At 32.4% G+C, this 27,849-nt stretch overlaps 1 protein-coding gene across 4 annotated transcripts in view; it reads left to right on the top strand.

Annotated features, from left to right (window-relative positions):
* The window catches only part of LOC140434618 (ubiquitin carboxyl-terminal hydrolase 32-like), a 186,110-nt gene that overhangs the window by 77,811 nt on the left and 80,450 nt on the right, over positions 1-27,849 (top strand). For all 4 annotated transcript variants that reach the window (XM_072523009.1, XM_072523011.1, XM_072523010.1 and 1 more), the window contains exons 2-3: positions 4,773-5,004; positions 21,276-21,500. In XM_072523009.1, coding sequence (XP_072379110.1) covers positions 4,773-5,004; positions 21,276-21,500 — 457 coding nt within the window. The remainder of the gene's footprint in view (positions 1-4,772; positions 5,005-21,275; positions 21,501-27,849) is intronic.

Genomic DNA, 27,849 nt, shown 5'->3' with positions numbered 1-27,849 from the left:
AGAGCTGTAGTGCCATTGGATGGACTATTATATGGCTTGCTCTGACGAATAATCGCTATTCGGTGTTTCCGATCGTCAGTCGTTATTTTAACCCGAACCAAAGGAGACAAATATATCCCCGAGCAACCTTCGGTAACTAGGTAAGCTATATGTACGAGAGTGGATTGATATAAAACTAGCCTTTGATAGAAAAAACAAGTTTTTTGGAATTAAATCGATTTATTTCTCAACATAGTCCCCTTTTAGCTCGATACACTTAGTAAGACGATGTTCCAATTTTTTTATACCATCCGAATAGTACTTTTGCTCGAGCTCTTCAAAATAGGCCGAAGTTTCAGCGACCATCATTTGTTGCGAAACGGCGTCCTCCGAGCCATTTTTTTAGGTTTGGAAACAGGAAAAAATCGCTGGCGGCAAGATCTGGAGAATACGGTGGGTGTTCAACCAATTCATAGCCCAATTCGTGTAATTTTGCCATGGCGACGGCCGATCGGTGAGCCGGTGCATTGTCTTGGTGAAAGAGCACTTTTTTACGTTCCAAACCGGGGCGTTTTCGACGCAATTCGGCATCGAATCGATCCAATAATGCTGCGTAGTACTCACCATTGATTGTTTTTCCTTTTTCCAAGTAGTCGATGTGGATGATACCCTTCGCATCCCAGAAAACAGTCATCATCACTTTGCCGGCCGAATGTGCACTCTTTGCCTTCTTCTGCGGCCCTTCGCCGCGTTTGCGCTATTGTTTCGACTGTTCTTTGGTTTCCGGTGTGTAATAATGCACCCAGGTTTCAGCAACGATGATAAATCGACGAAAAAAATCCTTTGGATCGCGCAGTATCATCGCCAAAAGCCTCTCCGAAGTGGTCGCACGTTTTTGAATTTGATCGATTGTCAGCAAACGCGGCACCCATCGCGCGGATTTCTTTTTCATGTCCAAATGGTGGTGAATGATGTTGTGTACGCGTTCGTAGGAAATGTTTAGGGCCTCTATTAACTCGCGGAGCTTAATTCGACGATTTGCCATAATTATGGACTTTGTTGATCAATCCGGCGTGATGACTTTATTTGGCCTCCCGGGACGCTCATCATCAAAAACACTCGTACGACCACGAACAAATTCAGCTTTCCAAAATTTTACTGTTGCTAACGAAGGTGCAACCTCACCATAAACTTCGTCCAGGTCGGCTTTGATTTGCACATTCGTTTTACCCTTTTTGTGGACTAACTTAATCACCGAACGATACTCGACTTTTTCCATTTCTCCGAAAACACAAAATTTGTTTGCTTTTGACGGCTGTAAAAACCAAACTAATTGTTTTAAAACTTAAAATTTTGACAGACGTCATGTCATGAATGGCAAATGTCAACACCGAAACCAATTCGGTATCAAGTAGCGCCATCTTTCAAAGGCTAGTTTAATATCAATCTATCCTCGTATGCATACCTTGTTCGACAAATACAAATTATCCTTAGTAGCTTGGCGAATATCGCATATACATTACATACGTATGTGCCCGGCGTAACAAATTGAGAAATAATATCTTTCAAAAATTACATATTTTACATTCTATTTGATCTTCTACACGATCTTTAGTATATTTCCCTTATCGATTATAATAAGCGGTTGATAAAGTGATTGATTATCTACTTTTATTTTTGTCAAATATTTATTAATCTTTTTTCTCTTGCCATTCTTTTTATTTTACTTTTTTTTCTTGAACCTGATTTGACAACATTGTAAAACCGCATCTTAAATTTGATTTCTATAGTTTCTCAAGTACTAACCTGCGTGTTCTAAGTAATTATATCTTTTACTTTTGGTCTAAAGATTGTTCCGTGTCGCATGGATCAAATTGTTTGTAAACTAGTTTTTTGAAAAACTGATGTTAGTATGATATTTACATGCCAATGCCAATGTTTTCTTTACAAAAATAGTAATAAATAAATCTATTCTTATTCGACCGCGTTATAATTCTATTATAATGAAACGCCTCGCCAATTATATTCCATTTAGCAAAGTTCATTCCCTTTTTGTTATACGTTTCTTAATTGACATTTCTTTCACGACGTTACAATAGGTAATCAAGCTAGATTATACTTTACATAGAAATTACGGAGCGTTGACCAGGTTTTTAAGAATGGATGTTTTAAGTCCTACTCATAATTTAGTTTTAAGAGCTGCGAATTGCAATTCGAGTAAAATTTCGGACACTGAAAATACACAACTACTAACAACACATCACCGGAGGAGACCAAAAATGAATACTAAATATTATAATGATTACAAACTAGAAAAACGAAGCTGATAAAAAAAATGAGCCGAGTAAAAGAATCTGTTGCAAGCAATATACCCATGAAAGACAGGGAAAATATCCCTAATAATAGCAATATGCCTAACTAGAAGTACAAGACTACAAATAGCCGGACACTCGCATGCCCTGCCAAAACTATTAAGCCAGAGATACACATGCCTGTTACTAGCACAATGGCATACCAGTACCTAGCAAGCTCCAGCTACTGTCCGTTAAGTAAGTATGTACGTTAACTGGCATGCTAGTTAATCGCAAAGAATTTGATTTTTCTTGCTAGTAGCATGCTGTGAGATACAAGGCGCATGCGTGGAGAGTGTCACAGGCATGTGTGAACGCGCGCTACCGCTACGGGCATGCCAGTAGCTAGCATAGAATTGTCAGATTTGTTCTGGCTAAATGTTTCTACATGAAACTAAAATGTTTCGTTGGGGTGATGAAAAAACCATCAAATTTATTGCTATATATAGATAATTGGAATGTCTTTTGAATTCTAAATCATCTCTATATAAAACTAAAATAGCCTGTGACAATGCTTACAGAAAAATTCAAGAGGAAGTGGGTGAAGGTATTACTATAAAGGAGATAAGAGACCAAAATAAAAAATTGCTCTAAGATTTTCTCGCCTACCAATCCAATTCCTCACCCAAATTTTACTCGTTTTTGAGTTCCGCTTCGGATTGATTAATAAATTTCTAACAATATCTGTGGTCATCAGCAATATTTGCTTGTTGAATTCATTCCGAATAACTTCCATGGACCTTCTTTTTTTGTTGGAAACTCAAAAACTTTTAATTAAAAACAAGTATTTTAGTTTCGGATGAAAACTACTCGATTGTTTACTAGCACTGGCATGTGTAAAAATCTACCCTGCTTGTATAGGCAAGCGAGGTACTGGCATGCCAATTACTAGCAAATGTGTTTTGTGCTTGCCAGTTACTGGCCTATGCCAGTATGAAAGTCAATAATTTTCATTAATTGTTTTCCTTTAAGTCTTTTTGGTTCAGTAATGTTCCCTTGTTTTCTTTAACTTAAAAATCTGTACATGGTCTTTCACTAACACCTGTCATAACGGAGCACACAGTATTAACCGTTGTTAAAGGTTGTTGATAAACAAGGGAGTCATGAACATTCAGCACAACAGTTTTTTCTCTCAGAGCAGCAAGAAATTGAAGCGATGATGCCATCATAACACATAGACTAAACTGCTAACTGATAACACGAATGGTATAAAATTCGTCACAACTTTCCCTTACTCGGTCTGCAGATAGGCAGGTGCCCTAAACATTATTTGCCAAATCGTCAAAGGCATTAATAAAGTATTATCCTTTATTAATAAAGTATTATACTTTATTAATGACTTTTTGTGCGGCAATGTTTTACGGCCTTGACTGTTAACCTCTACCTTAGCCTCTATTTAAAGATTTGCATTTGTAATAAGCTGCCAGTTGCAAATAAATAGACTCTAATCATAAACTTATTCTAATAAAATCCTATATTAAAGAATTTTAAAATAACAAAATTAAAAGTTACCCAAATAATAGAAAGAGAAAGTGACCTTGAAAAGTTAAATTCTTTTGATGAATCTTTGTACATTTGAATCCATTTCTAGATTAGTTACTACAAAGAAAACTTTGTTTTCTCTTTCTCTCTCTCTCCTTTTCTCTCATTCTTTCTCTCTCTCTCTCTCTCCTGTTTCCCTCTCAATTTTGCATTCTCGTATTATTTAAATTTTTTAAGATACCTCTCTATCTGAATTTCGGTCTGCCTAAAGATCTTTTGCCGACTGGGCCCTCCTCTCATGAGCCGTTCATCCTGAGCTCTCTGTACATATCCTGCCAACCTGGGCCTTTTGGCTGTTACCTCTTTGATTATACTTGGGTTGCCGTATATGCTTTCCAATTTGTACCAATTTGATATTGCCCAGTTGTGCTGCCAACTATAGGACCATATATTTTGCGTTCAAAACGCAAGATTTGAACGTAAGTTATAATTTTTATAAAGTTAAAATAACTGTAATATGTCTTTTTAGAAGGTAAATAACCTTTATCGGGGACCTGACGATGTGCAGAAAATCGTAGTGCTCAAAACCGACTGTTTAAATTACTACTAACTACTAACTGATTTTGAGTAAGACTTTTCTTGCTATTAACCAATTTGTAAATTATTAATATATTAATAGTTAAATATCTGGGAGATACTTGTATTGAATTAATAATGTAAAATTGTACAAAGTAATTAGGTAACGTCATTGCTGACGTCATAAACTGCTTTTAAATAAATTCTTATTAAATCAACACCAAATGTGTTGAATATCCCTGATATTAATAACTATATTTACATGACGTTATTTGTCTTTAAAAATGTTTTACAATTTTAGATGTATTAGTAGATGCTGTTTACCACATCTCATTTTATATATAATTGTAAATACCTCGCACTAATTGTCCAATTTATTTGCAGTGTCCGATGCTGAATATCGGCGAGTATGCGCGACATTCAAAAGGCTCACCAACGGTGGTCAGCTCCTGACTCGACATGCCTTCACTCAGAACGTACTAGGCGATGGAGTACCTCTAACCATAGCAGATTGGTTGTATACAGCTTGTGGAGGAACCACTCGAGGAATAGCACTTAGAGATCTTATTTGCGGATTAGTTTTACTTACCAAGGGCACGCAAGAGGAAAAAATCAAGTAAGTCACTATATAGGCCAGATTAAAATAGTTGTCTTAATCGAATCTATATCTTTCCGCACTTCATCCAGAAAAGGTAATTTGTGATTATCTTATTAACTTTAGTTTACAGTATGTAGGTAGAAATACATATTGAACATTATTAAGTTCCTATACAATATTTGTAAATCCATATTAGAGTGTAGGTTTTAGATGTCGGTGTTTTGTAATAGCACATTATTTATGGGGTTTATAGGCCTGAAATGTTTTTTTCCTGAGATTCGTCTGTAACTATGGCAGATATTATCAAAGGAGATGCGGCAGCGGATGTAGCAACCTCCTGTAGTGCACCATTTTCATAATCGTAACTGCAAAAAGATACGAACATGCATCGCTATAAGAATAAACATGTTTTTATGCAAGCTGCTGGAAAGTAACTAGTTGATACAGGGCCAGAAGAAAGTTATTCGAGTGATATATTCTTAATTTTGTTCTGAAGCTATTTTCTTGTGGAATTTTAAAGTAATTACTATTTAAATGTGAATAAGCTACAATTAAAGGTTAAAGTACGTTTATTGACGTTTCAATTTCCACTTCGGAAATCGTTCTCAAAATATTGTATTTTACTTCGTTTGGAGTACCAGAAACTGATTTCACTACGAATTTTGACCAGGATGAACGGCATGTGGAATGCAATTTTAGATTCCCTTGCCGAGTAATTTATCCAGCTGTTTGTTTCGCAAATTTTAGGACACGCAGTGGTAAAAATTTGAATTCGGTTTCGCTAGGTAGAAGTTTCTAGGTTTCGCTTGAGGAAGTCATGGCTGCGAAATATTCGAGACTGGACAAACATGACTGTAGACGAATTATTCCACGTTGCAAAAGACAGAGAAGCTTTAAAAAATGTGGTCGCCAACCTCCGTTAATGGGGACGCATAGGAAGAAGAAGAAGGTAGAAATCGTTTGATTTCTTTTTTTGTTTTTAGATGGCGTAGTTACGTCCGTATATAGTTATTTTAATAACTATTGTCTAGGACGGGAGAGATTTTTGTTTTGGTTCAGAGCAGTGACTATACCGTTCTGACGAGACCTAAGGAGGTCGAAATACGTATCAGCGGTTGTCGCTGCCCTGTATCAAAACAAAAATCTAATACCGTCATTATATTTTATATTAACTTTATATCGTTAGCGTGTGTGACATGACACTAATTTTTGGGAAGAAGGTTGTATGTGGTTAATTTAAGTGCTAGAGGACTAGACGGCACACTCTATGCGGTGGCCACAGCAGTATGAGTATAGATTGCTGTTCACAAGAGAACCTAGTAACTGGATTTTCGAAATTTGAGGCAGTTTCTGTTTATAGACCAGTCAACATATCGTTTGTATACATTCCATGTCCACATAGTGGTATGGAATGAAGGAAATTAGTGACGTAATGTAACTTACATGGTTCAATCACGCTTTGTACTGGTGGACCAGTTTGCGTATAGGGAGGAATATGTTTTGATGATCGCTAAGTAGTTGTTATGAATGAAATAGTGACTGCTGTTATATATTGGGAAGAATATGTTTTGATGATCGCTAAGTAATTGTCATGAATGAAATAGTGACTGCTGTTAGATATTGGGACCGAATTATAGAGTTGATAATTGTCTCTTTTTGGGAACAATGTTCAATGTTGGGAACAACAGACCGAGCAAAAATTATAAATGAGGATAGAATATTATAAAATAACAAGAATATTATGGCCACCATGCTAGCCAGATATAAATTGAATTTAAGATATTTCGTATGGAATTCAAGAGGGTTAATGTAATTTCAGCACCCAGCTTCAACATTAGACATTTGACTAATGAGTTGCAAGTAAACACTCAACTGATTACATTTAATATTATTATTATTTGTATAAATGTCTCTTAGGGTTAGATAAGTATGTAATTAATTACAATTTCAAAAAAATACAACCGATAGAAAAAACATAAAAAATTAATAATGTGTTTGGTCCCGAAGATGTTCGGCACTCATAAGTACATCTGGGCATACTTCTGATGAGATGATCGATTTCCTCTTGAGGTATCACCTTCCAGACTACTTGTACCTCGTGCCAAAGTGCCGCTATGGTTTGAGGAGGATGAGCCAAACCAAGTAATCTTAGTTCATAATGTCCCAGACGTGTTCAGTGGGTGAAAGATCGGTAGATATAGGGGACCAAGGCAAGAAATCGTCTTGATTGTAATCAAAATGAGCAAACGTAATTTTGTATGTATGTAGTTGCGCATTATCTTGTTGGAAAAGTGGGTTAGGGAGCGTCGTAGTTAGGCAGAACATGGCGTCTGATGAATACCGAAGGTGACCTGCTTCCAAAAGCATTAGTCTCCATACCATTATTCAAACAGTATGGTGCACATGCATTTCCATACAAAATGGAGAAACCCGTCGTTTATCATGTCGCCTTCTCACCCTTGCACGACCATTATGCATGCCCAAATATCACTAAAGTCAATGGTATTCCATTTGAGGACCCAGTTCAGCAGTTATCTGCACCTAGTCAATCGGTCACTGAGGCGAGACAAACTGAGGATGGTATGAAGTAAGTCCAAAATGCTATAAGTTTGCATTGTAATAGGTTTTCTACGCTTTACAAATGGTCTGCACTTGACCATTTGAGCGTGAAGCGGTCCCGTAAGGACAAAAGCCTAATGTGGCGATCTTGATGTGGGACCGTTCTTCTAATAAGTCCTGTACCTCTAGCCATGTGTGTACGACCTTCCTGATTTCATCATCATTTCATGATCCGACAACAAATCACTACCGTATTGTTACTTATGTGTAATGGCTATTTCTCTAAAGGACAAATAGGTCTCACGCAAGCCCACTATTCGCCCCGTATCAAACTCACTAAGCTGTTAAAATTTTGCTCGGTTTCTCACTGTAGGCACAATGAACATATAAAAGCAGCCATTCACAACGTATTGTACGATAATCAAAACACAATTATCACTTACTTACTTTTTTGTAACAACAGACGATATCACAAAAAACAGTTAGTCGATATAGCTGAAAACTAATTGTTTTTTGGTAAGGTTCTGTAACTACTGTCTTGTGGCATGTCTGATTTAAATATTATGTTTATATGGGATTAAGCCACAATTATTGGTTATAATGAAAATCACATTTTTATCTAACTAATGTTTGACGTTTCGAATTCCACCCCGGAAATCGTTTTCAAAAAAGATTATTGTACAAAGTCTGGGAAATATATAACCCAAGTGTTTGTAATTGGTTTTTTGTCATTTCAAAATTAACATGCTCGACCTCGATCTTTTAGGCAAACAGTATGTAATGGCTGAACAAAATTTGAGGGTGGTGTTTTTACCCTAGGGCAGGAATATCAAATTCTGACTGTTTTGTGTATTTTGTGTTATGTTTGGGTAAAAAACTGTATAGTAATAAATTGTGATTGAGTAACGTAAATTGAGCAAAAAAAATTGTGTTATTGTGTGTATTGTGTGTTGCATATGTGTTGTGTGTAAGATTGTAGACGATGTTTTTCGACCTCCTGTTACTCCGCTATTGTTGGTATGTTCTTGTTGTTGACTTCTTTTTTTAGTATTGGCAACATTCTGCTGATGGGTTTGCTCCACATTTTTCTTCGTTGACTACTATTTGATTTCTACTCAATGATTCCTTTGTTGATTCGTACTCAACGAAGAAAAATGTGTAGCAAACCCATCAGCATAATGTAGCAGGCTTTGGTTGCCAATACTAAAAGAAAAAATCAACAACTAGAACATACCAACAATAGCGGTACTCCGTAGGAGGTCGAAAAACAACGTCTAAAATCTTATACAACACATATGCAACACACAATATACATTTAACAAAAATCAATTTTTGCTCAATTAACGTCAAACATTCTTCTTATTTTGTGGTCTTGTAACGAAGGTTGACGATCACTTCTTTAAACGGTTCCCTATCTTATGCAACGTGAAATATATGTTCAACACTGATGTTAGTCCAATCTCTGATAGCCAAGATTTCTTCTTTCTTCCCAAGCGTTTTCTTCCATCTAGTCTTCCTTGTATGATGACGTCTAAAAGAGAATATTTATCGTTTCGAAATATGTGGCCCAGATACGATGGTTTTCTTATTTTAATTGTGTTTCTCAATATGCCTCAACACATCTTCGTTTGAGACTTTTACAGTCCAAGGAATTTTTAGAATACGCCTACATGTATAGCCAAATTTCGAATGCCTCTAATTTTTTTACCGATTGACTTGTATTGTATTGACTTGTATTTTATAAATCCTTTTCGAGCTATTTCAATTCTGACCTTTATCTCTTCATCATGAACTATGAGTTTATAATTGCTCTGAGGTGTTTATACTTGTCGACCCTCTCTAACGGTTTACCCTACAATATCAGATGTATGTTGTCAACAGGGGTTTTCGAGATCACCATGTATTTGGATTTATATATATATATATATATATATATATATATATATATATATATATATATATATATATATATATATATATATACATTGTTAGTCCATCTTTTTGCTTTCTCTGTTAATGATTTCTATAAGAATTTGTAAATCTTCTCCCATGATTGCGTTATAGTCTGCAAATATTATGTTATTAATGATGTTCCCTCCAATCCTTACACCTTCAGTTCTTTCCTCCTGAAATATGAGTTGGGAGTATACATTGAATAATTGTGGCGACAACACACATCCCTGTTTGACTCCTCTTTGAATTTCTACTTGGTTTGTCTCACTTTATTCCACCTGCACTACCGCTGTTTGATTGTAGTATAGATTAACATTAGTTAAAGCGTTAAAACATTAGTTAAAAACTGTGATTTTCTGTACAACCAATAATAAATTGTGGCTTAATTCCATATAAACATAATATTTTATTGTTTGTTGTCCTAACTTAACCCTCATCCGGACACTTATTTTTTCTGACGTAGTAGGACAGAGTGGTACAGGGTAACAATATTATGGTATTTCATGTTATAATTATTAAAATATGAGACAATTCATTTGAATTTTTATTTTTAGCTAATAAAGTAATAATTAGTGAGTGCTCGGTCCATAAAACATAAAAAACAACGCAAATCTTAATCTATAATTCTAAAGTATCTACAATGATATGACATTTTATTACTTTCTTAGGCAACTAATACACTCATGTTTTACACTGCTGTAGTCGTTGCAAACGTTCTTGCTGCAACTATTACAAGTTTTTCTTCTGTTCTTGATTTTTTTTAATGGACATAAGTAATATCTTCTTTTCTGTATTGATTGAGGTGTGGCACTTGTGGCAGTTGCTTCTCCTGCAAAGTTCGCCATAAGGAATCTAGTTGATTTAGACAGTCCTACGTTAGATCTGCGGATAATATAGGGCTTTATAAGTTATTCTGCTGTTTCAATTATGAATAGACATCTTTTTTCGTGTCTTTTTATGTTCCAGTTTGGATGCGGATTGATCCAAATAACATAAGATGCTAAACAGCATACATCTAACATATTCATAAAATATGCCAAAATCCAACGGTTTGTTTTACGTTTGCACATATATTGACCCACTACTCCACCTTTGGTTTTATTATAGTCGAGAATTATAATCTCTGGGTTATGGTTTATCTCCTCTCTAATATTATTCGAGTAATGCATTGTTGACAACACTATAACAGTTTTCATAGGCTTAAGCACGTATGATACCAATGTTGCCTATTTTGTAAAACCAAATGTACAAGACAATGGCTCCTTGTTCTTACATGGTTGAAAATCAGGAGGAATAAACTTTTTATGTTTTCTAACTGTGCTAGCAATTGTTAAACCATTAGATAGCATATTATAAGCAATATCTAAGTCCGTAAAATAGTTCTCACATGTTACGTTTCTGTTGGTTTTACGTCCCAAACCAGTAGCTACTTGATTACCTTCTTTGCCGAGATATGGAATCGCATTTAGAGGATAAAAAGTTTCTGAGTCACATGCCCACCATATTTTCATTCAATACTTGTCGGGTTTTGAGGGAATATATTGTTTAAACAGACATCTTCCACGATAAGGAATCAACTGCTCGTCGATTGTTATATTTCGTCCTCGCAAATAATGATTTTTCAAATTTCCTAGTACTTGATCCCATATATCCCGTATAGCAGCTAGTTTATCTTTTTTACGTCTTTTGGATCTTGTCGTTGTGTTGTCGAAACGAATAAAATGCAAAAGCTCTTTGGACCGATTTATACCCATAGTGGCTCTAAAAATCTGTGGTCCATAAATTGAATTCCACAAAGCTTCATAACTTGCACAATTTGATTTCAGATGCCCGGCGCGCGGCGGTAAACAGGAGACCAACGAAAGCATACATTTCAATTCTATCGTAGGGCTTACATGGTTTATTTTGCAATACAGGATGAGCCTCTAGATTGGTGTAAGGGACAATGTCATCCACAAAATTTTCAGTCAAATATAAGCGAAATGTGTCTAGTGGGTCTTCAATGCGTGTTCCATGTGGAAGTTGAACTTTGTGTAGTGGTTCTTTTAATAAATTATTTCGTCCAGTCGGAAAAGGTTGTAATCACCACTCAGTTTTATCTTTAGCAACACTTATTTCTGGTTGACTGTTTCTGATGTGTTGTTCAAGAGCTGAAATTTTATCATGAAGTATACTAGTCTCAATCTACTTTTATTTTATTCTTACTTATGAATTACTATTAGTCAAACTAGTCCTAGCTTGTTTAGTACTTCACGTGACCGACAGTCAATAAATATTGATGACCAGTGTCGTAACCGCATCGAATAGCAAATTGTGTCCGACGGACACGCACTGTCCGGTTACGTCAGTAAAAATAATTTTATTTTTTTATATTTTATTTTGATTAGCTTAAAATATTTAGTTGTTGTCTCCAATAAGTTTACTTTAAAGCCAACAAAGTCCTAATTTTTGAGGTAATAATATACTGCGATTTTTGAAATATACAGTAACGTATCTATAAGTGTGTTCGATGGACACACCTTTTCCGGATAAGGGTTAAACATATTGCTAGATATTAGTTATAATAAATTTATTATTAGTGGGTGTTCTTATTTGTATGTCCTTACTTAGTACATGCACCAAACATCCAATTGACTATTTAATAATTTAAAATTTTCTTACATTAATTTTATTTAAATTTGTCTAAATATCTAAAAGTCTAAATATTTGATCGTGAAAAATTTTTTGTTGATTAAACAATTGTGCATACTTTCTCAACAAGTTTCTAGCTATTCGTTCGAACATTAATTGCTTCCTTTTTCAAGGTTGTAAAAAATACAATATCAATGTTATTACTTTTAATGGACATCATGATTAATGTATCTTAATATAAAGACAATAATATTATACGTTATAATATACTTAAAGGATTTTTAATTACGTATGTTCCTATAAATATCAAATAGTTTTAAAAAAATCTATAACCTTTCAGGCTATACCTAATTTCTATTCGGTAACATATTGGCTTTTGTCAACTGTTCAAAACAATGCATAGACCAATTAAGTTTTCCCAAAGTTGAAATGTGCAGTATGAGTTAATACAAAAAAGACTCTCATCTAGGGATTCATAAGCTTTTTAGTGGAAATATGTTTAAATTCACAATCAAAACGCCATACTCATTATTTTGCTCATAACTTAAAAACCTGTTTATTTAGATATTTGACGTCAACAGACGACTTTTTCAGAAAAAAAGATAAACAAAATGAGATATGCTAAGTTAAACTCGGATAATAAATAAAAGAGTTACTGCAAAATGAACAACAAAATCGCTGTTTTTGAATATTGTTAATAACTTTTTTATTAATTATTAAAATTTGTCTAAATGTACCTGAACTTAAGGGTCTTATCGTATTTGAATTGTGTACAAAAGATAGGATAGTTGAACAGTTTTTTGAAACAAAGTAGAAGGTAAGACACTTAAGGGCACTTGAAATTTGACTTCCGCGACTTGAACCGTACCATCGCCTCTGATAGTGTTCAGTTCGTCTCAGATGTTGTTCAGAGCATCTCTATTTAGGTATATTTAAATTTATATTTATATTTTAAAGCGTTTGAAATCATCTGCAACAATGAACGCATGTGTATTTTAATTTATGAATTAAGTCATTAATAAACACATAAAACACAAACTGAAGTTGAATTTGTTTATAAGATTTTTTTAAAAATTAGCTCAATTCTAAGGCCAGTCCAGATAATTTGACGTTAGATTATTAATAACCCATGGAATTTTTTTTAAATTACATTTATGTACACAAAATGATTAATAATAAATAGTACTTTTTAAGCTTATAAACATGTACAGTAACTTCGTAGAATTTAGTTCAAATTAAATCGCAAGAAGTATTCGGCAAGCTAGTTAAAAACACAACTTTTAGAAAAAAAAGAGGTCCTAGAAACTTTAGGAGCCAAGATAACCCGTTTTTTTTTAATCAGTGTTACATTAATTAATAACATTAAGGGCTGCAATTAACCAATCTTTTATGAGAAAAGTCAAAGTTTTTAACAAAACTTTTAGCAAACAAAAGTATTGAAAATTGTTTAAACAAGAGTGTTGTAAACAAAGAGTACTTTTTGTTCCGACTAGAGTAAAAGGAGTGGGGCTTGTCGAATGAAGTTCCAGCCGCGCTCTTAAAAAAAATCCAACAGTTTCAAGGTAGAGCGCTTGGAAAAAAATGACATTAAACTGAGGTAAAACTTTAAAATATTAATATTTTGATTGCAAAATTTTCCAAAGCAAAGCAGCCAATAACTACGGGATGTACAAACCTTTTCTCAATACGCTTTTTATTGTTATTTTTTTATTTTATTTGTTTAAAATATAATTATATTAACAAATATTATTTAAAAACAGTATTAAATTGCAATTTATAAACAATTTTTGCTAATACTCTTATTAAATTTGAACAAATCAGTTTTTTAGTATTAAGAATTTAGTTTTAAGTATTAAGAGTTTAGTTTAGAGTTTAGTTTTTATTAAAAAATAATTTTTAGAACAGAAAATCGTATATATAGTATTATATAATAAGAAATTATAAATTCTTAAATATCTTATATGTGGTTTCGACACCGTATATGTATATATAGCGGTCGCGGAACTCTAATCGCGGTCTTAAATTTGTACAAATTAGTTTTATAGTATTAAAAAAATATTTTTAGAACAAAAAATCGTGTAAACAAAAAGAGAAATCAAACGATTTCTACCTGGCGAAACCGAATTCAAATTTTTACCACTGTGCTTCCTAAAACTTGCGAAGCAAACAACTTGATAAATTACTCGGCAAGGGAATCTAAAATTGCATTCCACATGCCGTTCATTATGGTCACAATTCGTAGTAAATTCAGTTTCTGGTACTCCAACCGAAGTAAAGTAATAAAACATAATGACGGTATTAGATTTTTGTTTTAAGCGGCTGTCGCTGCCCTGTATCAAAACAAAAATCTAATACCGTCATTATGTTTTATTACTTTACTTCGGTTGGAGTACCAGAAACTGAATTCACTACGAATTTTGACCATGATGAAGGGCATGTGGAATGCAATTTTAGATTCCATTGCCGAGTAATTTAACAAGCTGTTTGCTTCGCAAGTTTTAGGAAGCACAGTCGTAAAAACTTGAATTCGGTTTCGCCAGGTAGAAATCGTTTGATTTCTCTTTTTGTTTTTAGATGGCGTAGTTACGTCCGTATATAGTTATTTTGATAACTATTGTCTAGGACGGGAAAGATTTTTGTTTTGGTTCAGAGTAGTGGCTATACCGCTCTGAGGAGACCTAAAGAGGTCGAAATACGTATAAGCGGCTGTCGCTGCCCTGTATCAAAACAAAAATCTAATACCGTTATTAGGTTTTATTACTTTACTTTGGTTGTAGTACCAGAAACTGAATTCACTACGAATTTTGACCATGATGAACGGCATGTGGAATGCAATTTTAGATTCCCTTGCCGAGTAATTTATCAAGCTGTTTGCTTCGCAAGTTTTAGGAAGCACAGTGGTAAAAATTTGAATTCGGTTTCGCCAGGTAGAAATCGTTTGATTTATCTTTTTGTTTTTAGATGGCGTAGTTACGTCCGTATATAGTTATTTTGATAACTATTGTCTAGGACGAGAAAGATTTTTGTTTTGGTTCAGAGTAGTGCCTATACCGCTCTGAGGAGACCTAAAGAGGTCGAAATACGTATAAGCGGCTGTTGCTGCCTTGTATCAAAACAAAAATCTACTACCGTCATTATGTTTTAAAAAATCGTGTATTTATATACTTAATATTATATTATAAGAAATTATAAGTTCTTAAAGTTTAAATTTATAATCTTACTTGAAATAATCCTCTTGTAAGAAAAAATTTTTTTTACCGTAACAAGTTTTTTAGGTTAATTGGCTCATTCCAACAAAAAATGTTGTTAGTAACTTTCATCTTCAATGCATCGTTTTCCAGTTATAACACTTAAAGGTCTTATAAACCGCGAAAATGGCCATTTTCTAAACCTAAAACTCTATTTTATAAAATCCCGAAAAGTTTTTAGTAATAACTTTATAGCAATTCATTGTTTTTTAATTGTTAATTTCGTGCCGGGCAGTAAATTAACAATCCTGCCGCGACCTCTATATATACATATACGGTGTCGAAATCACATTAAGAGATTTAAGAAGTTGATTTCTTATTATATAATTCTATATATACAATTTTCTGTTCTAAAAATTATTTTTTAATAGTAAAAAACTAAATACTCTAAAATAAACTCTTAATACTTAAAACTAAATTCTTAATACTAACAAACTGATTTGTTAAAATTTAATAAGAATAGTAGGAAAAATTGTTTATAAATAACTATTTAATACTGTTTATAAACAATATTTATTTAATATAACTATATTTTAAATAAATAAATAAAAAAATAAAAATTAAAAGCAACTTAGAAAAGGTTTATACATCCCGTAGTTATTAGCTGCTTTGTTATGGATAATTTTGCTAAAATAACCTAATAACAACTTAGTTTCTCAATTCGCGCAATAAAAATAATGTTTTTTGGAAACGATTTCCGGATTGGAAATCGAAACGTCAAACATTAGTTAATTAAAAATGTAATTTTGATTACAACTAATAACTTGACTTAAACACATATAACCATAATGTTTATATGTGTAATATAATTACACTAAGGCTCATTACATCTAACAAGTTCATTAAAATTAATAAAAAATAAATTAAGTAAATATTCATATAAATGTTAGTAATAAACTAAATGTGTATATCCTACTAAGTAGGACTGCGCACTAGACTAAACAGTAATAACAAAGTATAACAGTAAGGTATATATTGCATTTAAAATGATTGAATGTGTCCCTTAGAGAGAGTGAAAGCTGTTGATATAATAATAGTAATAACAAGATAGTCAAGATAGATAAGACAGATAAAAAGATAATAGCTATTCGCAAACAAATTATTAATACTAATTTTAATATTTTAATCCTATTGAAATAACACCATGCTAATAGATTTAGTAATTAAATAGGCTCACTAACTCATACCTATACGCCCATGCCTCCCTACAATAACCTGCTAACTCAGCCTTTCCCTGTCTCATCATAGTAACTACCTACTTCCACTCTACTAAGTTCACGTCTCCCCAACCATTTTAACCTAATATGTCTCAAAACTGAACATTTTCCCAAAAAATGTATCACATCTTCCCTTTCCTTCGTGTTACACATTGAGCAAAACCTTCTTTCATCATTTCTGCCAGGTCGATCATTCAAATATAGAACTCCACATCTTAATTTAAAGAGCCATCGAATGTCCCCAAAATTTTCCATTTCCAGTAGATAATGCATGTTTACTCCTTCTCGCAGTTCTTGGTAGTGTCCACAAAAATTTGATTCGAGTGCCCTATTCTCAGCCTGACGCTGTATCTCCTCCTTTTTTTCTATCGTATTCTCAATCATACTAGGCCAGCTTTCTCTCCATTCCCATTCACACCTTACCTCAATTCCAAATTTTTAATTTATATTTAAATGGGAATAAGCCACAATTAAAGGTTAAAATACGTTTATTGACGTTTCAATTTCCACTTCCGAAGTGGCTTATTCCCATTTAAATATAAATTAATTTAAAATGCCACAAGAAAATAGCTTCAGAACAATATTAAGAAATCCAAATTTTTTTCCCATACTCATCCAATCTTTCCACCAGCCACACCTTGCTCTTATCATTTCTTTCAAAAGAAATTTTGGCAACCTATCACTCGAATATCCTAGTATTTTTTTAACATATTTTTGATGAAAGTGGACCTGGTAAAAGAAAACAACATTCTTGGCTAAGACATGTAAGGTACTGGTGTGGAATATCAGACAGGGATGCCGGCACGATTAGATACTTCGAGAATTCTTCTCGTCTCGAATACGAGACGAGATCGAAATAAGACTTTTGTATAAAGTTTAAAGACGAGACAAGACGTTAATAAGATTCATAAGTTACAATGCAATTACTCTAACAATTTAAGATGAAGGTTTGAACAGATTTAAAATTTTCAACTTTTAAATAATAAATTTAATATTGTCTTCCGTATTACGAGAATATTAAATAATATTAATAATAATCATTAATTATGAAATACGTAATAACGGCTAATGAAAAATATGCGATCTCAGCATACATAGTTCTGTAATACAATATATTAATTATATCAGTAAAAAATCAGCTATTTATACTGTGACAATAAATTTTCACATCACCCATGAGGTATACTAAAGTGGTTTCTTCAGTAGGCATATTCTACTGATTATTAGCGAAAATGAGGAAATATATTTATGTAATAAAATGCTAGAAAGCAGCATGTACAGGTGTCACTCACAAAAGTTAAAATTCAAGTTCGAGTTTGTCTGTACATAGTATACTTTCGATAAAAGCTCTTACTGCGTCATATGTTCATCGTCATATCAAAATCTTATTGCAAAAAATTCGAAACCGTTTATTCAGAGGCAATTCGTAAAATAATGTTCTATCGTAGCGGTAGAATGGTTTGAAAATTTGGTGACACTTAAGGTCGCGGCATATTATCGTGCACGTATAGTTTCCGGCACATAGCGTTTCCACCCCAGCGATTGGGCTGCGCGTTAACATTTTCATACATAGAACGTTTCAGTTTGGTTCGGTGAAGATATGACCTCTCTTTTCTCGACAAAAATTATGTGCAATTGCTCTTCTACTTAACGATGAAGAATGAAAAACTGTGTTAAAAAGAAGGTTTGAAGTACATCCAATGATAAGAGAAAGGAAGAAGGAATGTGAATACTGGACTTTATACAGAGAATTAATTGATGACGATGAAAAATATTATGGATATTTTAGAATCAATAGGATTCAGTTTAAATATGTTTTAAATTTAATTTCACCTTCAGTTACAAAACAAAATACTACATTTAACGAAGCCATACATATCAAACCAAAAAGTATTTTTAAAAAGAAAAGGTATCACTTCCGTACAAAAGTCCTAATTGTTTATCACTTCCGTGATTAATTGTCACAAAACAATAAAAACACATGCATAAATGACAAAATAGCCTCGAAAATTATTTTTTTAAATACTCTGTATCAAAATCAAACAAACACCTAAATAAACAACGGGGGGGGGGAACGACGGACATCTAATTCACATTATCCTTACCAACCGGTTACGACTGGTTACGTAGCCGTCGGCATCAGTAAAATATTGTTTTCAAATATACTGAATGAACGGAAACGTTAAGTGTCTGAAACGCTATGTTCCGGACAGTGTGCGTTGTTTATATTTAAAACCATTTAAATTATATTTTTTCGGAAACTAAACGCTATGTGCTGGAAACGCAACGTGCACGATAATATGCCACGACCTTTACAGCTGCTTCTGAGACCGCACGATCGTTGGCTCTGGCTTGGTCGCTGAGCGTTTAGCGGGGTAGGACAGCGATAGGCGTTGCCGCTGAAATCGAGCTGAATGTGCATGACCCTTGACACCCTGTATATTTTTTAATTAAATCGTAATGAAATAATTGTTTTTCCGTAAGACGAGATTTTCTGAAATCTCGTCTTACTGCATCCATTAACCAGACGCCGTTAATATATTTGTTTATATATATGCAAATAATCTGGATAGGAAGGCTACTTCGATGGATTAGTTAGTTTGGATAGAAATACTTTAAGCGTTTGGCATTTACCAATTTTCCGCGATTTTATTCGAAATTTTAAGCCACCTTTTACTAGCTTTAAACAATTTTTCCATGGAAGTATTTGGAAATGTTTAGTTTACATTACAATGACGTGTTCTTTTGATTGTTTGATGAAAATGAATCAGTTCCTCTTTGTTTGGATGACATAGTTAAATTCTATCAATCAAGCCTTCGTTGATATTATTGAATAATAAATCGAACATTCTGTGTACTCCAAAAAACAAATCCTGTAGTTATAACTTTCCGTAAAAATTTTCGGATTTTTATTTCGCATAAAAATATTGAAACAAATACATATTCGTAGCGAGGAAAAGATATCGTCTATTATAAATATTTACAAAAGTAATTTACCATTAGTGAGTATTAAATAAATTTAAATATGTATATATGAAATTTTATTGATATTAAAATAATGTTTTTCTTTTGCTCCTAGTTTTCTTTACACAATAATTTTCTTCCTGTCCAGTTCTCACTTTCATTTGTCTTTCGGTAATATCTTTTTTTATTGTTCCAACGTGGATTTATTTCCTGATAGTATACACGCCGACGTACCTCCTACCTCAGTGTGTATACTATCACAAGTACTCCTGTTTCCGATTGTTTAAATTATGCTTTTTTCAAAACCTATTTAATTTATCTTGGTTTTTTTTTCACCAAATTGTTATCCTCTTTTTCTGGGCACATTATACGGAACAAGAGACATATCCTTGTGAAAACTACTTCAGGATGGGAGTCTTCTACATATTCAATGGTATGAAATTGATTTATACTTAGTTTTTGTATCATAATAGATTTATAGGTACTTAGGTTTTGGATCATATTGGAATAATGGATTTATATTTAGGTTTTTGGGTCATAAGATAAAAAACCAAGATGGTCACATGTTATTTAATTGTGAGAATTACAAATATTCATTTTCTTATTTTCTTATTCATTTTTGGTATGTTAAAATTGTTATATACATTTATACCTTACGCATTTTTATACTTAGTATAAGATTACTGAAATAATAACAATGAACGTATGCTTCTATCAATTTTTTTACAGCCTGTTCCAGCACAACGCCTCCTATTACATGAAGCAACATAGTGATGCAGACCATCGTAATGTATGATTCTAAGAAGTGTATTAGAGACTAATGTTCTTGCTGAACCTAGTAATTTGGAAGCCCTCCCATACCATGCTAAATATGTTCGAACTATTTCTCTTCTAAAATTCAAATTTGATATTTTTTCATGGGTCTTTCTATAGTTCGAAGGTTCGATTTCATGTCTTTAGATCCAATAAAAATGTCGTTGGTGATGAGAATCGAACTCTTGCTCTCTGGCTTAGAAAGACGATATACTAGCCGCTGAGCTACGGCCGCCATATTTGCCATGGTATAGTTGAACTGAAAAATATAGTAGAATTGTAGGTTTGTGTAGTTCTGCGCTAAGATATAGTGCGGCGGCTGGTTGTTCTAGTAATTAAATATGTAATTAAAAATATTTATTTTTTACTCATAGCAACTTTTAAAGCTGGACATATGTGCTAAAATTAATTTTGACCATTTTTTATTTACATTTCATCGACTCTACTATTTTTATAAGATCATGTCGAACAAAATGTTCTATCCTGAATACAACACTCTATACTTCATTAAGGACCTGCTTCCAAACTAAAACGCTTGTCTTCCTAAAACGGCATCCGGTCGATTGTAAACAACAAGGGATCAAATGTTGCCGCCTTTAAAGCGTTCTACAATATATGTTACCGCGACTATAACTAGATCTTGCATAAATTTATGTTGATAAAATTTTTCTCAAAACTTTCGTGATTACTTTTACGGAACTTTTACTTCAAATATGATTAAGAGAAGGATTCACACTCTATCAATAATTATAATTGTCTTTGTAATATATTATAGAGGGTGTACCTTGGACTGTGGCCTGTTTGATCTATCGATATGTCTCTTTATTGGTGTGCTGGGCACTCTTTATAGTCTACTTAAATTGTTTTAATAATTTGTCATTGACCATTATCGTTTTATTTTTAGATTCTTATGGACTCTCTACTGTAACGATTCCGCCACTCATCTCACAAGGAGCGAATTTAAGACTGCATTACAAATAGAAGGAGGCCTACCTCCGGACAGTAAATCGAGTAACGCATCTGGGGACCGTACTGTCATATCGCTTTTCAGTAATCAAGATAAAGTTAGCTTCGAAGACTTCAGGGCGTGGATCACATATAAAAAGGAGTCTACGATACTATCAAAATGGTAAGTTAATAATACTTAAAGTAAGTTACAGGTAAACTACATTCATTTTACATATTCCCAATTGTCAACAAACGCACATAAAAGCCAAAAAGGGTCGTACTGAGGTGTATCATATGATTTTTAAAAATATTAACTTTTGAAACTATTAGTGTAAGAATTTCTTGAAATTTAATCATTCTGGGCAAAATTTAATGTTCTATTGAAGAAAAATGTGCTAAACTAAAATATTCATTAACTGATACATAACAAAGTGAACATTTTGAATAAAGTAGCATTGTGATAAGTTCATCAAAGCATAAAAACATACCATTTAAATTACTCAGAGTCTGAGGAGCTACATGTGCTGCTGTCTTCGTCTGGATTTATTATTATGGGTTCGATATGGTTCTCTATTATATTGCCCAACTTCCACATTTTGGACTCGACTTTTTGTTGAACGTGTTGCACACATTTCTGCCACGTAGTTGGACTAATATTATTTATTGCATCATAAAAAATATTTTTCATATCTGCAAATTTAAAAGTAGTGTTTTTGGCTACTACATACTTTTTTGTTTCTGTCCAGATGAGCTCAATCGGATTAAGCTTACAATGGTATGGGAGCAGCCTTAACACTACTTTGTTTTGGCTTTTTGCCATCTCATCAATGATATATTTATTATATTGTCCCTTTATGTTCCTTAACGATATCCAGCAGTTGCACTTTTAATATGGAGTCCTCAAACCCTATATTTTTGAAGTTATACTTCCGTATGCGCGCTCCACGTTGGAAATTTGTACGGGAGTGAATCGGTGAAATCATTACATATGTAAGATAATGAGTAAGATAAAGACACAATATATATTTTCTCTCTTCTTCTCTCGAGAATAAAAATGTTCCTTTTGTATATATATTTAATATTATATATATTCTATATATAATATTATATATATATATATATATATATATATATATATATATATATATATATATATATAATATAATATTTATTAATATTATTATTTATGTGATATGTTTTGTATTATTTATTAAATGTTCATAATTATTATTTTAGTCTTTTGTATTTCAAAATAATAGTCTCAATAAATCACTGTATGACCTAGAACTGTCAATTTTGAAATGCGTTTGTGTCATGTCTAATTGGCAAATATTTTACGTGTTTGGTTCATACGCGGTGGATGTGAGTTCGAATCACAATATGAATTTCCTTTTTTATTTTTGAAATATTTAAAAAACCCCACGTTAATTTTATTAAATATATGTAATATACGCAAAAATGCTAAATTTTAAAATAAAATGAAAATTTACAACATAATCTGAGTTGTTGGTTTTTGAAGTTATATTTCTATACGCGCGTTCGACTTTGGAAATTTGCACGGGAGTGAATTGGAAATTTGCACAGGAGTAACAAGCCTCGTTAGTCATGTTAAATTATAAATTAAAACTTACAAATATCTCAAGAAAGTTCAAATGTGTCAACAAACAACAATTAAATATTGTATTTGTCAATGTCAGATAAATTGACAGTTTATCACAAGTATCACCGAACAACATTTTTTTATTAATATTTTTATCATGGTAATTAAACATATGCGTAAGTAAGTTACGTATATTGTCATTTTTAAATACTTATGAATATTACATTTTAATTTTTATTTTATTATTATATTGAATTATGTTAATGTGTATTTTATTGTATTTTTATATTAATAACAAAATTAACAATAAATTTTACTGCAGAGTATGTGTAAAAAAAACATTTTTGCATTCAAGTCCTTCTATACATATATGAAAAGAAAAATATATATTTTCATTAAAATATTGATTCAATCCTTCATTTACTTACTATACTCCTATTACAGGTCACATGTTTATATACAGCAAACGATGCACCATATACCTATATACCTAATTCTTTTTCACTTTCTGCTCTCTCTTACCTGTAGCATTACATATGTAATGATTGTGCAGATTGACTTCCATATAAATTTGTTACGACGAACGCGTGTATAGAAGTATAACTTCTACCGGCAGTCCCACTGGACTGCCACACCCGTTTTTTTCTTATTTCAGCTACGCTTGGATGTCAGCTTTTCTAGAAGCAGTAGTTGGAATTTTTTTCAATTTTTCGCTTCTAATCGGGGCAGTATATTTTTGAACCAATTTTCGAAAGATTTCCCGTTCATCTCTTCATGGTAGTCCCCACTTTTTTTTATTCAAACACCCACAGCCCTTCTGGAACAAACCCATTTTCACTGCCAATGTGACAGATTATTTATTAGTCTTTTTCGTTTTCCTGCAATTTTAAAAATTACTTGAAGTGAAAAAGCACATAAACATTTACCTGCAGGATTTTTTAACCCCGTAGAAAGTCCACCCAAAAACGCTTGTTTATAAGATGTTACCGAATTGTCGACCCATACTTTAGATTTGGCGTGACCAGCGTTTAGCCAAGTCTCGTCTAAGTAGTAAATTTTGCGGTTTTCAACAAAAAAACAAGGTTTTTAGACGGTTTTTGCAAATAACTCAAAGTATTTTATCGAATAAATATTCTTAGCAAAAATATAGCTTATAAAATAGCAAAAAAAAATGGTGTACGTAAAAAGCCAGAAGCACATTTGTAGCTAATGAAAAGTAGGTTCTTATTCGTCAAATTCCAAATCGAATATTTCAACGTGAAAGAATAAAAAAAACAAGCACTTTACTTTCCCCGACAGCGAGTTTTCCCCGAAAAGTGCCTCATTTTTTTGATATTTTTCGTTGAAATATTCGATTTGAAATTTGAATTACTTTTCATTAGCTACAACTCTGCTTTTACTGAGTCTACAGACTTCATATAGGTATAAGTACATCAGTTTTTTTAACTTTTTTATAAGCTATATTTTTGCTAAGAATATGTTTTTCGATAAAATACTTACTTTTTGAGCTATTTGCGGAAAATGATCTAAAAACGTCGTTTTTTTATTGAAACATAATCATATTCACTCGCAAATAACTCGATAGGTATTGACTTTGTGCAAAAACTGTATAAAATAAAAGTTGCTTAGAATTAATCAGTTTATTCAATTCTGGACTTATTTTGAGCGCATGTTTTTTCACACCCGAGAAGGGATGAAACTCACCCCATGGCAAAAGCACACATCGGCACATCACTTTTTTTTTTCTTTGCCGTTAGCTATGTATGTGCCAAATTTTATGTCAATCCAAGCGGTTCTTTAATATTTACAGCAAAAACCGTGAATAAATGGACTAAAAAGGAAATATAACTTTTCGAAACATCAATAAATTAAAATATTGGTTTCTCTTACCTTTATTAAAGTGATTACCGCAAGCTATTTTTACTTTTGATTAACAAATACTTTGTTTTTGGGTACTAAAAGTTCACTACACGCTATAAAACTTAATACTAAACACTTAACTCTAAAAAATAACACGACCAGTAAATAACTTAACAATAATTATAACATAATATAACACACAATATATTAACTTAAAAACCAACGTTTGCGTTTGTTTACAGATAAGAATTTGCTAAACGAATGTACTTTAGTAATAGAGACAATTTTGTTTATTAATGAAGAGCTTAGAAGCTTAATCATGTAGAATCTATCATGGATAGTATGTAGAATTATATCCTTGCCTCGCTGTTTTTGTGCACTTAAATAAACTCAATCAAAGCAAAAGAAAACCAATATTACCAATTTACTGATGATAAAAATACAGATAAAAAGACAGATCGTTTCTCGTTTACTTCTATAATCCACATGAGTGCTATCACGCTAATATCTCCCACTGCATATAATTTTCTAAAGCCACAAAAACTCATTTTAATATATTCGGAGCTATTTGATTTGATTTATTACTTAATTTTTTGCTCTATTAACAATAAGGCAAAATGATACATGGTACGTTAGCGTAAAAGCTTGATTTTCAATATGGTATTTTGCGAGGTAATCACAAACGAAAAAAGTACATTATAGAGGGTGAGACGGCGATTATAGAGACAGGCGATGCCGATACAAAATGAAGATGGTCTGCAAGTGTCAGTACTAGTAGATGTAAGGTACTATTAACGTCTAGAATACTAAAAATGACACATTTTCAACAATTTTTTTTTATTTTATCTATTATATATGGCAATCAAACTTTTTTATATTATACAACTTTTCTGTTTTTTTCCAATGTTCCTGTATTTTAAAGATGGTGTCAAAAATTACTGCTCCATGGCGAACGGTTAATCTCTGAAACGGCAAATCTGAAATCTTAAATTCGCTTTTAAAGGTTTTAAAAAAGAAGTGTCCTTAAGTGCTAGTTTACCAGAAAAATTAAAAATTCTTAAAAAAATCAAAATGGCGGACATTTGAAAAAGTGTTTAAAAATTGACCATTTTTCGACTTTTTTCAGTCACAAAAATTTTATATTTTTTTTTTGTCAAATTGTGGTAAACGATCATTTAGAAAATCAAAACAAACAAAATGCGTCAAGGTTTATTAAAATCGACCGACTACATCCCGAGATAACTGTCCGCCAGCAAAATTTTTAATATCTTAGGCTCTAATCGGTCGATTTTAGTAAACCTTGATGCATTTTGATTGATTGAATGATTGGTCACCACAATTTGACAAAAAAAAATTTAAGATAAAGTATAAGTTTAAGTATCAACAATAAAGTTTTGCGAATGAAACAAGTTGAAAAAATGGTGAATTTCGTAACAATTTTTTCAATAGTCCGCCATGTTTGGTTTTTTCAAGAATTTTCAATTTTTCTGGTACACTATCACGTAAGTGCACTTCTTTTTTAAACACCTTTTCAATTTTTATATTTCAGATTTGTCGTTCCAGAGATTAACTGTCCGTCATAAAACCGTAATTTTTGGATGAAAAATTTTTAGCGCCATTTTTAAAATACATGAATAATGGAAAAAAACAGGGTAAATTTTTTTGTAATTTTTAAAAGTTGTTTAATATCAATATCTACATAGAACTATCTTACAATAAAGTCGTCCCAGGAACGCAACTCAGCAATATTGGCAATGTCATTTTAAAGTCGTCTACTTTAAAATGTATAATGTATGTCTCAATTGTCAATATAAATGAGTCAGATAAAATTAAAATATTAGAAGAATTTCTCATAAAGTAACAAAAAACAAAATTTGTTTAATTTATTAATGTTTTGTATCTTGAGAACGATTTCCGAAGTGGAAATTGAAACGTCAATAAAATTTTAACCTTCAATTGTGGCTTATTCGCAATAAAATAGTATCTAATTTAAAATGCCACAAGAAAATAGCTTCAGAACAATATTAAGAACCATAAAATAAGTCTAATTGCCATATATAATAAACAGATACAAAAAAATTATTGAAAACGTGTCATTTAGACGGTAATAGTACGTTAAAAAAATAGCAGTAAGATATAATGTATCTCCACGTAGATAGAGAACCATGGAGGTTATTAGGAGGCTGTTCGATAACAGAATAAGCTAGGAAATTCAACTACATTGTATCATGAATGTACAGAGCAAAGAAGAAACGAAAAAACCAGATTACACACAATGAAAAATAAAAAATTTGGAGTGCCTGAGTGACGTCATCTAGAACCATGTACCTAGTAAGGTAAATCGAAGAACTCGAAAGAATTTGAAAAAAAAAACACTCAAAGCTCGAATCATACCCCTATACCACTGACTTAAGATTACTGCATGATAAAAAATCTTATTTCATGCATATATTTTTATAATTTATATTTTTTAATTATCCATTTTGATCTATATCTATCTATCTATATTTTTGACGCCATATTCAATAGGATTTTACCTTGGATCAAGCGAAACCTATGGACTCTTTTCCAATACTAGAATTTTTCTTTCAAGAATCATCGCAGAGACAGACACGATTTCAAGTGGTTTTAGTAAACGCATGTCAAGGCTGTCTCAGAGCCAGCAACCCCAGTTTGAGAGTCTTACGTTGCCATGAAGTGAATTATGTTTAAAAACTAATTTAACAACATTTAAAGGGTTTTTACCCCTATATTTAGTGGCCTCACACATGTATACCTAAAACTTTAACATCCTAGAATATTATCAGCAACAATTTATTTTAGAACTAATTTAACAACATTTAAAGGGTTTTTACACGTATATTTAGCGGCTTCACACATGCAGACCTAATAAAAGCACTAATGATGGAATAGTTATTTCGAAAACGTTGTGTAATGTAGCCCGAAAGGGTTCTTTTAAATAAATTTACCTTTTTTAAAAATCTTTTATTTTCTTTCTGAAAACCTCATTTTTTTTTTTTTAGTTGATCTTCCTAAAATATATTACTAATTTATTGCTGTAAAATATCCC

The sequence above is a fragment of the Diabrotica undecimpunctata genome, chromosome 2, assembly GCF_040954645.1.
Source record: "Diabrotica undecimpunctata isolate CICGRU chromosome 2, icDiaUnde3, whole genome shotgun sequence".
Lineage (NCBI taxonomy): Eukaryota > Metazoa > Arthropoda > Insecta > Coleoptera > Chrysomelidae > Diabrotica > Diabrotica undecimpunctata.
Note: the sequence above shows the minus strand (reverse complement) of the source record. Positions and strands in the feature narration are given on the sequence as shown.